The sequence below is a fragment of the Eptatretus burgeri genome, chromosome 10, assembly GCF_056783735.1.
Source record: "Eptatretus burgeri isolate ZD-2024b chromosome 10, Ebu_testis_v1, whole genome shotgun sequence".
Taxonomy (NCBI): domain Eukaryota; kingdom Metazoa; phylum Chordata; class Myxini; order Myxiniformes; family Myxinidae; genus Eptatretus; species Eptatretus burgeri.
In genome coordinates, this window is record NC_140970.1 from 37,923,884 (window position 1) to 37,936,842 (window position 12,959).

The following is a 12,959-nucleotide window of genomic DNA, read 5'->3' on the forward strand; positions in this document are numbered from 1 at the left end:
GGAGTTTGTTACCGGGTGTTTTAAACCCACTATCAATCCCTTACGTGATGCAAGATGGAGATTCAACAAAGGAAAGGACGAAGCGAAACGGGAAACAGTTCAACAAGCAAGCACTTTTATTTCACACACGTAAGCAGGCAAATAGGAACAGAAGTAGGCAAATAGGAACAAATGAAAGCACTACGACCGAATAAAAGGCAATTATTTACAGCACAGTCACTTATACAGGTTTTACTTGTCGGACTGGCGCCACAAACACACATACAAAATCCCAAAAAGAAAAGAAAAGAAGTGAATTCCCTCATGGACCGTCAAGTCCTCCTCTCATACTACCGTCAGCGCGGTCGCGCCTGGTTCCGGCCTCCCACGCGGCCGGCGAACCCTCTCCGGCACCCCTCGTCCGGACGCGCAGGCCCACTACAGGCCGCACTGCGGCGCCTCCCGTCCGCGTCTCCACCAACAGGCCGCGCCGGGCCACGAGCGCGGGAACGAGAGAGGAGGAAGGGAGCGCTTTGGAGCGCGAGACCCAAGGAGAGAGACCGAGCCTTTTTGGAGAGAGAGACAGCCAACATGAGCCACGATCAGAGAGAGAGGGCCTCGCGTCCGTTTGCCTTTTGTAAGGCGGGGCTCCGCCCTTCACTGTGCGGGGCTCCGCCCCGTTCGTGGCTCCACCTCCCTTTTGAGGCGTTTCCAGAAGGCTCTCGAAGGGGGGCGTGCCCCCACTCCGACCGCCTCACGCCGGGCCTCCACCAATGGGAAGGGAGCTGCCCTGCCCCCCTTCCCATGCCAGCCTTGGCACCGCAGAGGGGTGCGCAAACCCGCGCACTAGCGCAGGTTTCTTTTTTGCCGTTGTCGTTGGTTGGTTTGAGGTTGTTGGTGGCTTACTGGTCCAAAATAACGATAGAGAAAGAAAAATGGCTAACTCAAAGCGTCGGAGCCCGGTTGAATCACACATATTCCCTCTAAACAACGGGTGTGGGGTAACGACACATTAACTTATTGATATATCTCACCTGAGGACCCTTTATGGTGTATTGCGAATTTCCACAGCCGTAACAATACAAACAAACAAACAAAAAAAAAATGACGGTAAATAGACACCCGATTTTTGAAGGACTACCATTTGAAAAATAAAACCAAAATCAAAAATCGGCTCGAGTGAAATATTCTAAATATCTCGAAGTGTTTAATTCCGAAGTCTTGTTTCTCCACATTCAAAACTGTAGGACAAGTATTGAAAATACCGTACGCGGTTTTTCGGCCGCTGCATAGCAACGAAACTCAAATGCGCACACTCCCAGCTCATATGGCACCTGATCGCCAAGTTTCATCGAAATCGGTTTGCTGGTTTGTGCTGTGGAGCCTCGCGTTGCGCGCGCACACACACACGCACACACACACGCACACGCACACGCACACACACACACACACACACACACACACACACACACGGAAAACCCGACAATAAGGGTACTCTCGCGACCACCCAACAAACAAACATATTATATACTGGTAAGTACTTGCCCGGATCATCAGCTGGGCAACGTTTATCATCGAGGTTTCAGCCCAGAACCTCTCTGAATGGCGGATCCACTACTCCAGTTGCAGGTCCACATCAGTAAATTGCTTAACATCAATGGACCCACAACCTCAAAGTTGTGTCCATGCAATCAGTCAACACAGCAATGCAATATTCTCATTCGAAGTTATTTAATTACTACTATTAGTTCAAGTATTGCTATATTTCAATAAGTTTAATCTTGTACCACTTTATCTGTACTAATAAAAGTGTGTGTGTGTGTGTGTGTGTGTGTGTGTGTGTGTGTGTGTGTGTGTGTGTGTGTGTGTGTGTGTGTGTGTGTGTGTGTGTGCGCGCGTGCCGGTCATCCATAACTATAAAACCAAGTTGCCTGAAACTTTGCATGCATGCAAAGAAAACTCTAAGGAAATGCAAGAGTGAAAATTGGATGTTTCGATTAATTAGAACACCCCTTTTGAAGATAATTAATGGCCTTATTTAATTTTATCCTTCATAAGGTGATCCTCGGCCACCTTGCTGTCTGGAGTCTTAAGGTGTTTCCTGGATAACCTTGCTGGGGTCTGAAGCCACCATGTTTTTTGGCCTGCTCAACCTCACCTCACCTTACCTTGACTTGGAACAGGCCGATAAAGTTTATTTTCACTTTCCTACCTCATATCGAATGCCTGTTTATTACAGCTACGAATCGTTGTGTACATTGCTTTTGTAAGTACTATAAGTTTTCAATTTTGGAGCGATTTCATGCATTACATGAGCCGATTTTCCATGATCGACTCTCACGGACTAATTAAAGTATATCATCGAAATATTATTTCTGTTTTGAGGATCAGATATCGTCCGGACTAAATATGTGTTGAAATCTATTGTGAAATCTGTTCATTTAAAGAAATATCGAGTCGTATATGGTCAGGTCAGGTATGAGAGCATGCGCCGGAGCAGCGCGTCGCTGCATCCGCTTTCCGCCTCCATATGGGGTCGTGTATCACCTCCATTCCAGGTGCCTCCATCTGGCCATCCCCCAGGCAGATGCCCAGGCCATCCCCATGCCCTTGAGATGCTGATCAACCTGCTGCAACCATGAGGCATGTGGTCATCCCATTGACCTCCTCCTCTCACAAAGCTCCCTCGCTGAGAGAATCTGGTGAACAGGATCAGCGTCAGGAAAATGAGCCACATGAACATACAGCTGCAGCTGACACTCACGTTGGTAGCAAATCTCATTTGAGTCTCTCTCAGCAACCGCTCATTGTACACAAAGTCCGACTAGCGATAGCGAAGGATTCTCAGAAGAGACCTGGTACCAAAGAAATTAAGTCTCCGTCTCAGATCCTTGGTCAGAGTCCAATTCTCACATCCAAAGAGCAAGACCAGAAAGACTCGGAACTTTCGTCCTCCTGCACAGGTACCGGCAGCACCTCACCTCATGATCCAATGAATCCATGACTCCCCACCCAGGCGTCTGTTGACCTCTGGCTCACAGCCAGCAGAAACATGAATATCACTGCCAAGGAAAGTGAATCTCTCAGTGACCTCAACATTATCACCATAAACAGGTACAGACAGAATAGCTGCATCCAAGATGTCATTGAAAGCCTGCATCTTTGTTTTGACCCAGGAAACCCGTAATCCCAGTGGCTGTGACTCCTCATTCAGCACATTGAGGACCCCCAAAAGGATATCCAGCGTCTCCACAAAGTTGACTGCATCATCTGCGAAATCAAGGTCAGACATCTTGACATTCCCAAACGATGCACCGCAGCTTGATCTCTCCGATATCCTCCCCAGAATCCAGTCCATACAAGTGCTGAAAAGTATAGGGGCCAGTAAACACCCCTGACAAACTCTAGTAACAACTGGAAATAAGTCAGAGATGGTATCACCACATCTGACAGCACTCAGTACCAGAGTATAATTCAGGTTGATCAGTTTTGGTGGCACCCCACGAAGTCCAAGAATCCTCCATTGGGCATCCCGATTTACTGAATCGAACACTGCAGAGATAAACATAGGCTGCAAGCAGCCCCTGCCAAAACTCTCATCTGCGTTCGGTGAGGACCCAAAGAGCAAGGATATGGTCAATGGTTGACCTCTTTGGTGTAAAGCCTGAATGCTCTGGTCACTGGTGCTCAAGCAGATGGTGGTGAACCCCATCAATAATTATCTGAGCAAAGATCTTACCCGTCACTGAGAGCATCGTCACCCCTCGGTAGTTGTTGCAGTCCTGGCGATCACCCTTCCCTTTCCAGAAAGGGACAACAAGGTCCCTCTTCCAGTCATTTGGGATGATGCCTGTGTTCCAGGCAGAGCACAGAGCTGCATGCAATGCCAAAAGTACAGCATTTCCACCAGCCTTGAGAAGTTCAACATGGATGCCACAGATTCCAGGAGCTTTACCCCATTTCAACCAGTTCACCGCAGCCTGTGTTTCCACAAACGAAGGTGGACCACTGTTGATTGGAGGGTCAGCAATAGGGATTGTAACACCCCTGACATCCAACTCCACAGCTGGTGGATCAGCCTGGTACAATCGCTCAAAGTAACCAGCCCAGTGGGCCTTCACTTCGGACTCCTCTGTCAAGAGCCCACCACCCTCTGCTCCAACTGCAGTACACCAAGGGACGGACATGGAGGAACGCAATGCACGAATTCCCCTGGAAGTCGGATGAGAATCGCCTGACCGCAGGTGATGTTCTTCCCCCTCATAGATAGATTCTTCCTCCTTGTCCCCCCGAACTGAACGTACAGTTTTATGCCTCAGCTCCCTGAACAGTTCAACTCTGCCATTCAGCCTGGCCCTGCAACTCTGGTCAATGGTATCCAGTGTCCCCTGAGAGACGAAATTCTTCTTTGCCCGATGATGAGTTCCAAGACATCCACCGGCAACATCAAGGGCGGTGCTCTTGAAGGAACTCCACAACTCTTCAGGATCTCCCAAAGCACCCAGACCCCCCCAAATCTCCACTCAGCCTGTTCGCAAACTCCTCAGCTACCCTCTGATCCTTGAGCTTGCCAACATCCAGCCTAGGCTGGGATGGTACCATTCTCTTGGATTTATGCTGCAACTTCAGAATTTCTTCAACAAGCTGGTGGTCAGTATTGCGGAAGTGAGTAACCATCAGAGCGACCATACCAATAGTCGGTGTAACCACCCACCATGATCTCACCGCAATCCGGTCTCCGAACCTCAGAGAGTGCTGCAATACCGATGTCCAAACGCTTGAGCTAAGGTAATAACAGACACAGGTGATCATCCTCTCTTTGGGATCGGACATTCCAGGCACCCACCTGAAGGGGCTGCTTCAGGGTAACCCAAGGAGATGCCGTCTGGTGGACTACACCTCAGCACCACCCCGACACACCACTTTAATCTGACCCAGGAAGGTTACCCCGTGGTTTCCCTCCTATCATCAAAGATTTGGGGTCCCGAAGCATTTTCCCCAATCCTGTCATCGGGTTAGCTGCTTTGCTGAAGGCAGCTGCACAGGAGGTACTCCCACGAAGTGGGTTTTCATATTTTTTTTAATGCTTTTCAAATCTTTTGCAGAATTAAGGGTTTTACGGTGGCTGAGTGCAAATCCTACCACCAACATTCTCATGAAAAGTAACCCAACTGCAGGAGGACGTCCGCAGACATCGGTGGGCACGAGATGTGGATGGCTGTTCGCTCATAAGGAGCGCCTCCGTCCTTTGCCGATATACCAAGTCGTATCACTAAGCTAAAATACCTTTTTACTTTAAGCAAGCAAAGCTGTGTTCCATCCTCCATACATACACAAGAAAATGTGCAATTTCCAAACCATTAAGCTTATCTTTTTCAACTGTTTAGAGAATTATATTGAGTGAACAAAAAATTTAGGAACACAACAAAATTAACTAGCTTCATTGAGTTATACAATTTAATGCATTCACTGGCAGACCTCGTGCTCTGTCCCCTAGAGGGACTGCCTATCCATAGCATCTGCCAGATCTGTCTATATTTTCGGGGGTTTTGCGAGGTGCCCTACGGGGAAATCGAAGTAACTCTGGGGAAAAAAACAGATGTTTTAAAGTACGTATAATCGGGCGTCTCCGGGAGGTGTATGTTTAATGTGTGGAAAAGCCACTTGGCGAGTGCTCTCTAAGCTGCTTGGTTGTTTGTTTTGGTAAAAGTTCCCGTGTTCTCAATGAAACATCAATGAGACAGATGTACATTTCCGCCTGTGTTGAGCCCTGCGGTTGGTGCCTCGGGAGTTGTCTCATCAGCTGAAAACGTGCATTTTAATTTTTACTGGACATCATTTTGTTTTACCTTTTGTGCGATCTCCTCTTAATATAATCCACCCCTCACTTCGACATAGATACATATATAAAAAGAATAATGTCCATCTGACCAGGTGTTTGCGATGATCTAGCTGTGAAGGCATTGAGCAGAGATCGACATATTGTATTCTGGTCCTTGATATATTTTTCAATTGAATTTTACTAATTTCCCACTTGAATTCCTCTTTCAAAGAACTCTGTTTAAAGGTAAATCTTTGTGTTTGTCGTATTCGTGTATTTTATGCGTGAGTACATATCTAAACTGCATTACCAGAATGGAAGTGTGTGTGTGTGTGTGTGTGTGTGTGTGTGTGTGTGTGTGTGTGTGTGTGTGTGTGTGTGTGTGTGTGTGTGTGTGTGTGTGTGTGTGTGTGTGTGTGTGTGTGTGTGTGTGTGTGTTGTGGTGTGTTGGTTGTTATCTCCATGTGTGGGTTTCAGAAGGTGCAAGATAGCAGTATTGTACTGTAAACTGCTTGGTAAGATTTGTGTAGATGCTGGAATGTTCTCAGATGAAACTTCCAGTATGGACAAGAATTGCGTTTGCTGGAACGCGTGGGATTGTTATGCGATATAATATAATCCCGTGAGAGTGAGGTGTTGAGAGACTGGTGATATGTGACGAGTTGTGTGTTTCCATCGTCCCCGTGCTCGATTTAACTCCGATGAGTGAACAAGGTGTTAATGTCCAGAGCAGTGTCAACATGTGCAGCCGATTGTAATCAGGTTGTTTACATCTCATGAAGATTGTGTTTCGGGAAATAATTTCTTTGAGCTCTTGAAAATCATCTTGGACGGGTCATCATATGAGAGAACACCGCAACAAGACAAACGGTCAACAGCCATGGTGGATAAGGTGAACATGCGTGAGTTGTGTCGGCAGGACAGACACTGGGTAGCGGAAACAACTACTCGTGGGAATCGGAGTTGGACATTGCATGCAATGGTGAACTTCTTCATTTGAATTTGTATCTGTTTGTTTGAAATACAAGTTTCAAAAACGTTACACTGTTGATGTGGCCATTGTAACGCTACTCAGAAGTCAGACACCAACTGACAAAGATCCTATTTGAGTGGGAGCTGACCTGTACATTCGTCCAGTCTCGTGAAGCTCAAAGCTTGGACTGTAGTCATTAGAGGACGTGCACCACGAACAACATACGTACACCAAAGGAAAAGAAACCCCGAAGGTGTGCACGTATCTCACCACCTTTGACAATCGGTCACTGGTCTAGCACCATATTGGATCAAAGAAAAAAAAAAAACCTTAAAAAAAACAACAGAAGAGTTGGGTTGCACCAAGTCCTTCTCAAGATTGCACAGTGTAAGTATTCTACGAATACCATCTAGTTTTTATTTTGTTTATTTTATCTTGTAAGAAGGTTAAAGGTGCATCAGCACTTTGCTTCAGAAATGAGTTTCGCTATAGCATGCGATGGATTGACTCGATACAGCATAAATGGCAATATGTTTATTGGGATGCATGTTTCTTGTTCAGCATCACTGGAGAAAATGGCGAACCTGTGGATTCTTTTGAAAAAGTGGTGTTTTTGGAGTCTCTTTTTTCACAAAAAAGTATTCTCTGTCGCATTCACACTGCTCTGTGCAAGGTCATCTTCCGCCTTCTCTGCATGTTTGTCGGTAAGTTATTGTCCCCTGATGTTAAAAAAGATTATACAAGAGTCTCGGCTCATGGAGGTGTTAAATAACAATTGGCAGCAGGTTTACAGACGATGAAAGGTATTTGGGGTGCGACGGATGGCCATTCGTAAAGAGGAAAGGAGAAAACAAAAACGAGAGTTGCATTGGCCCAGAGGGGAACAGGTTGAGAAATGATCCATGTGTTTAGAAGATTCCATGGATGTGTTCTTCGTATGACAGATTCACAATGCTTCCAAGCTGTTCAGAGGGATGGATGGTTGCCATCAATAGGGTTTGCCTTGTGGGAGGGGGATGTGAGTTTTCTTGCGATCCGTCATGGCACGCATCAGTGTAGCAGGGCGGAGATGATAGACAAGAAGTTTGAATGTAGGATGGAATTAAGTTGAAAAGAAAATAAATTACCTCCAAGTCTAAGGAATTCCAGGAGTAGCAGTCATTTTTGGGAATTGATGTGATAATCGACTATTCTTGACCGGAGAGAGTGGATTTTAGGCCTGACCAATTGGTTTTACCAAATTGCCAGATGCATCAATTTGTCCTCATCACACACCTAACCTGTCCACAAAGTTTTGTCTGTATCCTTCCATAACTGTCTGAGATATCTTGCTCACAGACAGACAGACAAAGAGCGTTGAAAGCATAACCTCCGTCCACCTTGGGTGGCAGAGGGAATGATCTTCATTTGTGCTCATCACCTATAGCTTCATACTTCAGCTGGAGAAATGTATTGATCATTAATTTTGTTTCACCAAGCCCTTTTGTGCACATTAATGTAAAATTTCCCCAGTCTGGCAGGATGGCCTCGAGTTAAGCACACTTGCCTCTAAGCTGTCTAGCCTTGGTTTGATTTCTGACCCAGCTATAAGCTGTCAGCCAGGTGTTACACAGGCAGTGCTTCATCAATGTGTGTGTTGTCCCTCAGATGGACGTTAAACGGGAATCTCGTCTGACAGCGTTCGTTTGTGGACGTCAAACATCCCCATGGTGTCCTTCGTGAAGAGTCGGTGAGCTATCGCCAGCACCATGCAAAATTCCAAATTCCTGCCATAACTAGTAGAATGTTAGACCTGGCCAGCCGGTTCGTGAAGACTCTGGCCAATCTTCCCCCGGCCGATCCCACAAGAAAAGGTAGGTTAATAATGGCCGTTTATTGTTTTTTTTTGTTTTCATTGAAATTTGCTCTACACAAGGCTGAGAGCCACTAAAATGTGTAGGCCTACAAAAGAAAAGAAAAAAGAAGAAAAGAATGATCAAAGATGGTGAAGGTAGTAATTTATATTATTCGTAAAAGAAAATGGATCGTAATATGTGGGGAAGCATGGAACCGGCGAAGAATTCCAAATTGATGCAGCACATGGAAGCATTTGCTCTTTTTTCCACATGCTCTTCATTCCAAACTTAGGTATGGCCAAAGCGTTTCAGTGTGAAGTGGTGGCAAGATGAGTCTCCTGTTAAATGAAAAATAAGAAGAATGTAAAATTTCCCCAAACTTCCCATCCTATGGCTTTGTAAAGAAATGTGAAAATATTCTTTAACCCAAAGATGGTGATATTGGATTGTTATGTTGCACTGACGTCATGTACCGTGTTTAGAAGCTACTATTTCATTGAAACTTTTCTTCATGATGCATGATGAATCCTTGTAGGTATTGTGGCCCTGAATTAATTGCACGGATTTTTCATGACCTCAGGCTTTGCCGTTATCTGGGCGCTTGTGCTTTACATCCGCTTCTGGTTGAAGCAGCGTGAAGAACTTCGCAAGCAGGCTTTTGATCTGGTGGACAGGATTGCTGGTACGTTAATTCTGCCAAGTCCATACTCGTATTGGTTGACTATAAAACTGTTTATTAGTTGGTACTTTGCATAAATATTATGATAATGAAATGTCATTTTCACAATGCTGAATTGGACATTGTGGACATCACAATTCTGGATTTGATCAACTGCTTGTCATATCCTTGTTGGACCTTCTTTAATATGACATTGGCATCTGCCCATGCAGCTCTCCTGCAGGCACAAGCTGAGGAGAGCCAGACTGTGTCTTTTATGGAGCCTTACATGTCAGTTCTTCATGTCCGAGATTCACTCATCCAGCCTCGTGATAGGTGAGGCATGAATAAGTGTGCATGTATTTGCACTTGCACGCACACACTCACCAGTCCGCCGAGGGTAGTACCTTTGAGCTGCCTCGTGTAATTTCTAATCTCAGCACGACTTGAAGCTCGGATTGGTTCTTGCATTTAAAACCCTTTAGAACCCTTTAGAATTATCGTCGAAAACCCTTTCGAACTGCCCTTTAGAATTCATCATCGTTTTACGGCTGTTTCCATGCTTACACGTGTAAGCCGTGGTTCACTTAATGACTGCTTTCCAGGCTGCACATTCCCTTGCTAGCCTTCTTGTTCGAGCTTTAACTCTAATGAAATGGAAGACTAAGAATGAACCTGAAGAAGTAAAGAGTAAAGATGGAGTCATCAGGAGGAACCTGGATATGATTTGGGTTTCAGCCACTACTCCACAACCCTCAAACCCATCCAAGCACAGGCAAGTGAGCCTTACAGAAAAAATTCTGCAAGAATTCACTTCTGCTTACAGAGATAGATAATGAAAGTGAGGAATAGAGGTGAAAGAGAAGAAAAAGCAAGAATTAGAATGAATAAAGAGAATTATGAAAAAAAAAAAAGAATTGGAAAGAAATGTGAAAGGAACCAAGAACAAAGATGTCAGGAAGAACTGCGACATATAGAGTACAGCAGTTACTCCCCAGGCTCAAATGCAGCAACGTGTACAAGCTACCAGAGGTCTGGCAGCAGGGAAGCACAGTCCACACAGCATCAGGATATGGTACAAACATAATGAAACTGAAGACTAAGAAGGAACCTGAAGAAATAAAGAGCAAAGATGGAATCATCAAGAGGAACCTGGATCGCATTCGGGTTTCAGCCGCTACATCACGACCCTCAAATTTATCCAGGCGCAGCCAACTGTGCCTTACATCTTTCAACAACAACTTAGGTAAAGATCGTCTCTCAGCAACACATCCCATGTTTTCCTCAGATGGCCTCCAGCTCTCCTTCCATTCACATTCACATTTACACACGTCTTCACACAGCTGCCGACCCCCATCCTTTCCACATGTCCAAACCACCTCAACCTACCCATATGCACAACCTTGCTAATGCTTTCTATACCTAACCTATCTTTTAATTCCACATTTGGTTTCCTATCCTTCAGTGTTACATGACATCCATCTCACCATTCTCATTTCATTTCGTTCATACCTCTGTTCATCCTCATTTTTGATCACTCATGTTTCACTGCCATATAGCATCACACTTCTAATGCAAACTGCATAAAGTTTTCCCTTCAATGGGAGAGAGAGGTCCCTCTTGATGTCAATAGGAGTAACAACTCTCTTAACATCCTCCAGCCACTTCTAATTATTTCAATCACTGCTGCTTCTACACCACCACCTGCATGAATCATATCACCAAGATGACAATTTATCTACACATTCCAGAGATACATCACCATAAACTAACCTTTCTGCTCGAACTGGAGCCACGTGTTTACCTGCGCAAACAGCACATTTTACGTCAGGAACCACCTGCAGTCTACTCCTGATGCTACTACACCGCTTGTGCACACAGCAGTTGCAGGATTTACACAATATTGAATTGCTATCTACACCTTTTTTACAGAGCACAGGGCCACCTTCCACTCCCCCTCCCACACTTTCTTCTCCCACACCACTAATCAGTACTTTTGTTTTCCCTTTATTCACTTTCAGTCCTCTGGCCTCCATACCCTCCTTCCATACTGTATATTTACACATTTCCTCTTCCACACTGTCAGCTTTCAGCACTTGGTCATCAGGATACAAGAGTTCCCAAGGTAAGCCTCCTCCAAATTCCTGTGATATAGTCTCAAGATCCATAATGAACAGGATTGGGCTCAGGACAGACCTTTGATGAACACCCACTTTCACTTCAAAATCCTCACTCTGCATTCCATTTACCCGCACAGAAGTTTTTGAGCCATCACACATTGCCATAACTACCATAACCAACCGATCCTCCACACGTAACTTTATCATGGACCATTGCACCACTTCCTGAGGCACCCTATCGAACACCTCCATATCCACAAATATAAAGTACAGTTGTCTCTCCTTCCCCAGATATTTTTCATGTAATTGCCTCACTTATCTAAATTGTCTCGATCGTGCCCCTTCCTGGCATGAAACCAAATTGCATATCATGTATATTAACACAGTCTTATCAATTTACCCAAGACTCTCTCTACCACTTTCAGTCCATGGTCCAGCAGCTTCAGACCCCTATAGTTGCCCCATGCTAAGGCACCACCCTTCCCTTTATACATATTCACCATTACACTCTTCAACCAGTCTTCTGGGACAGATGTCTCCCTTCGAATTGCAATTTTCAATTTAGTGATTAAATTCACTCCAATATCACCAGATGCCTTCAGGATCTTTGCGACAATACCAGTGCTGCTCGCCGCTTTACCATTCTTCATTTCATCGATGGCTTTCTTCACCCATTCATTCTTTATCTCAGGTGGTGGGCTCTGCACCGGCTCGACTTACTGCCTCCAAAATATCCCTGTTCCAAGGGAACTCCTCATTTAGCAGGTGCTCATAGTAACTCCTCCAAGCATTTCTAATCTCCCCACGGTCAACCAGTACATTTCCCAAATCATCCTTCACACATTGTTCTCATATGAGATCCTTATTATGACCGATCATTTGCTTTGCTGTCCTAAATATCTCCCCTCCACTATCAGCATTATTTATCACATCTGAAAGCGAATCCCATACTTTTATTTTTTAGCCTTATAAACTTCCTTTATTCCCCTATGTTTAGCCACTATAAGTATTCCTCCTTATCCCCTCCCTTTTTACAAATACTAAACAGTTTTTTTTCCTTGCATCGCCATATCCACCTCATTATTCCACCACCATGTAGCCTCATGTCTAGCTGGGCCCTTCGACCAGCCACATGTCGTATCAGTAGCACGCAGTAGCCCATCTTTTAGAGTGTCCCAACAACTCTGCATTCTCACCTACCATAGGGTTTCCAAGATTGATTTCCAAAAGTTTCCTACAGAAATGTTCCTTTACATTCTGATCTCTTAGTTTCCATACTCTTCTCCTTGGGACATAAGGTTTCCTCCTTTCCCTGCTCCAACTTAACTTTTTAATCACACACTAACAGCGGATGTTGTAAGACACATTCTTCTCCACTTATTGTTTTCACATCCTGAACCAACTTCCTATCTTATCTCCTCACTAGAAAGTAGTTTATCTGGCTCTTTATACCACCTGACTCATAAGTGATCAGTCTGCTCGGCCTCTTCTTCAACATTGTGTTGCAGATAACCATATCTAAAGCATCCCCAAACTCAAGTACTCTTACATCTTCAGTGTTTCTAACTTCGAA

At 44.9% G+C, this 12,959-nt stretch overlaps 1 protein-coding gene across 2 annotated transcripts in view; it reads left to right on the top strand.

Moving 5' to 3' along the window:
• The window catches only part of LOC147018342 (uncharacterized), a 67,845-nt gene that overhangs the window by 37,801 nt on the left and 17,085 nt on the right, over positions 1-12,959 (top strand). For both annotated transcript variants that reach the window (XM_085897912.1, XM_085897911.1), the window contains exons 6-8: positions 7,335-7,477; positions 9,189-9,290; positions 9,500-9,602. In XM_085897912.1, coding sequence (XP_085754038.1) covers positions 7,335-7,477; positions 9,189-9,290; positions 9,500-9,602 — 348 coding nt within the window. The remainder of the gene's footprint in view (positions 1-7,334; positions 7,478-9,188; positions 9,291-9,499; positions 9,603-12,959) is intronic.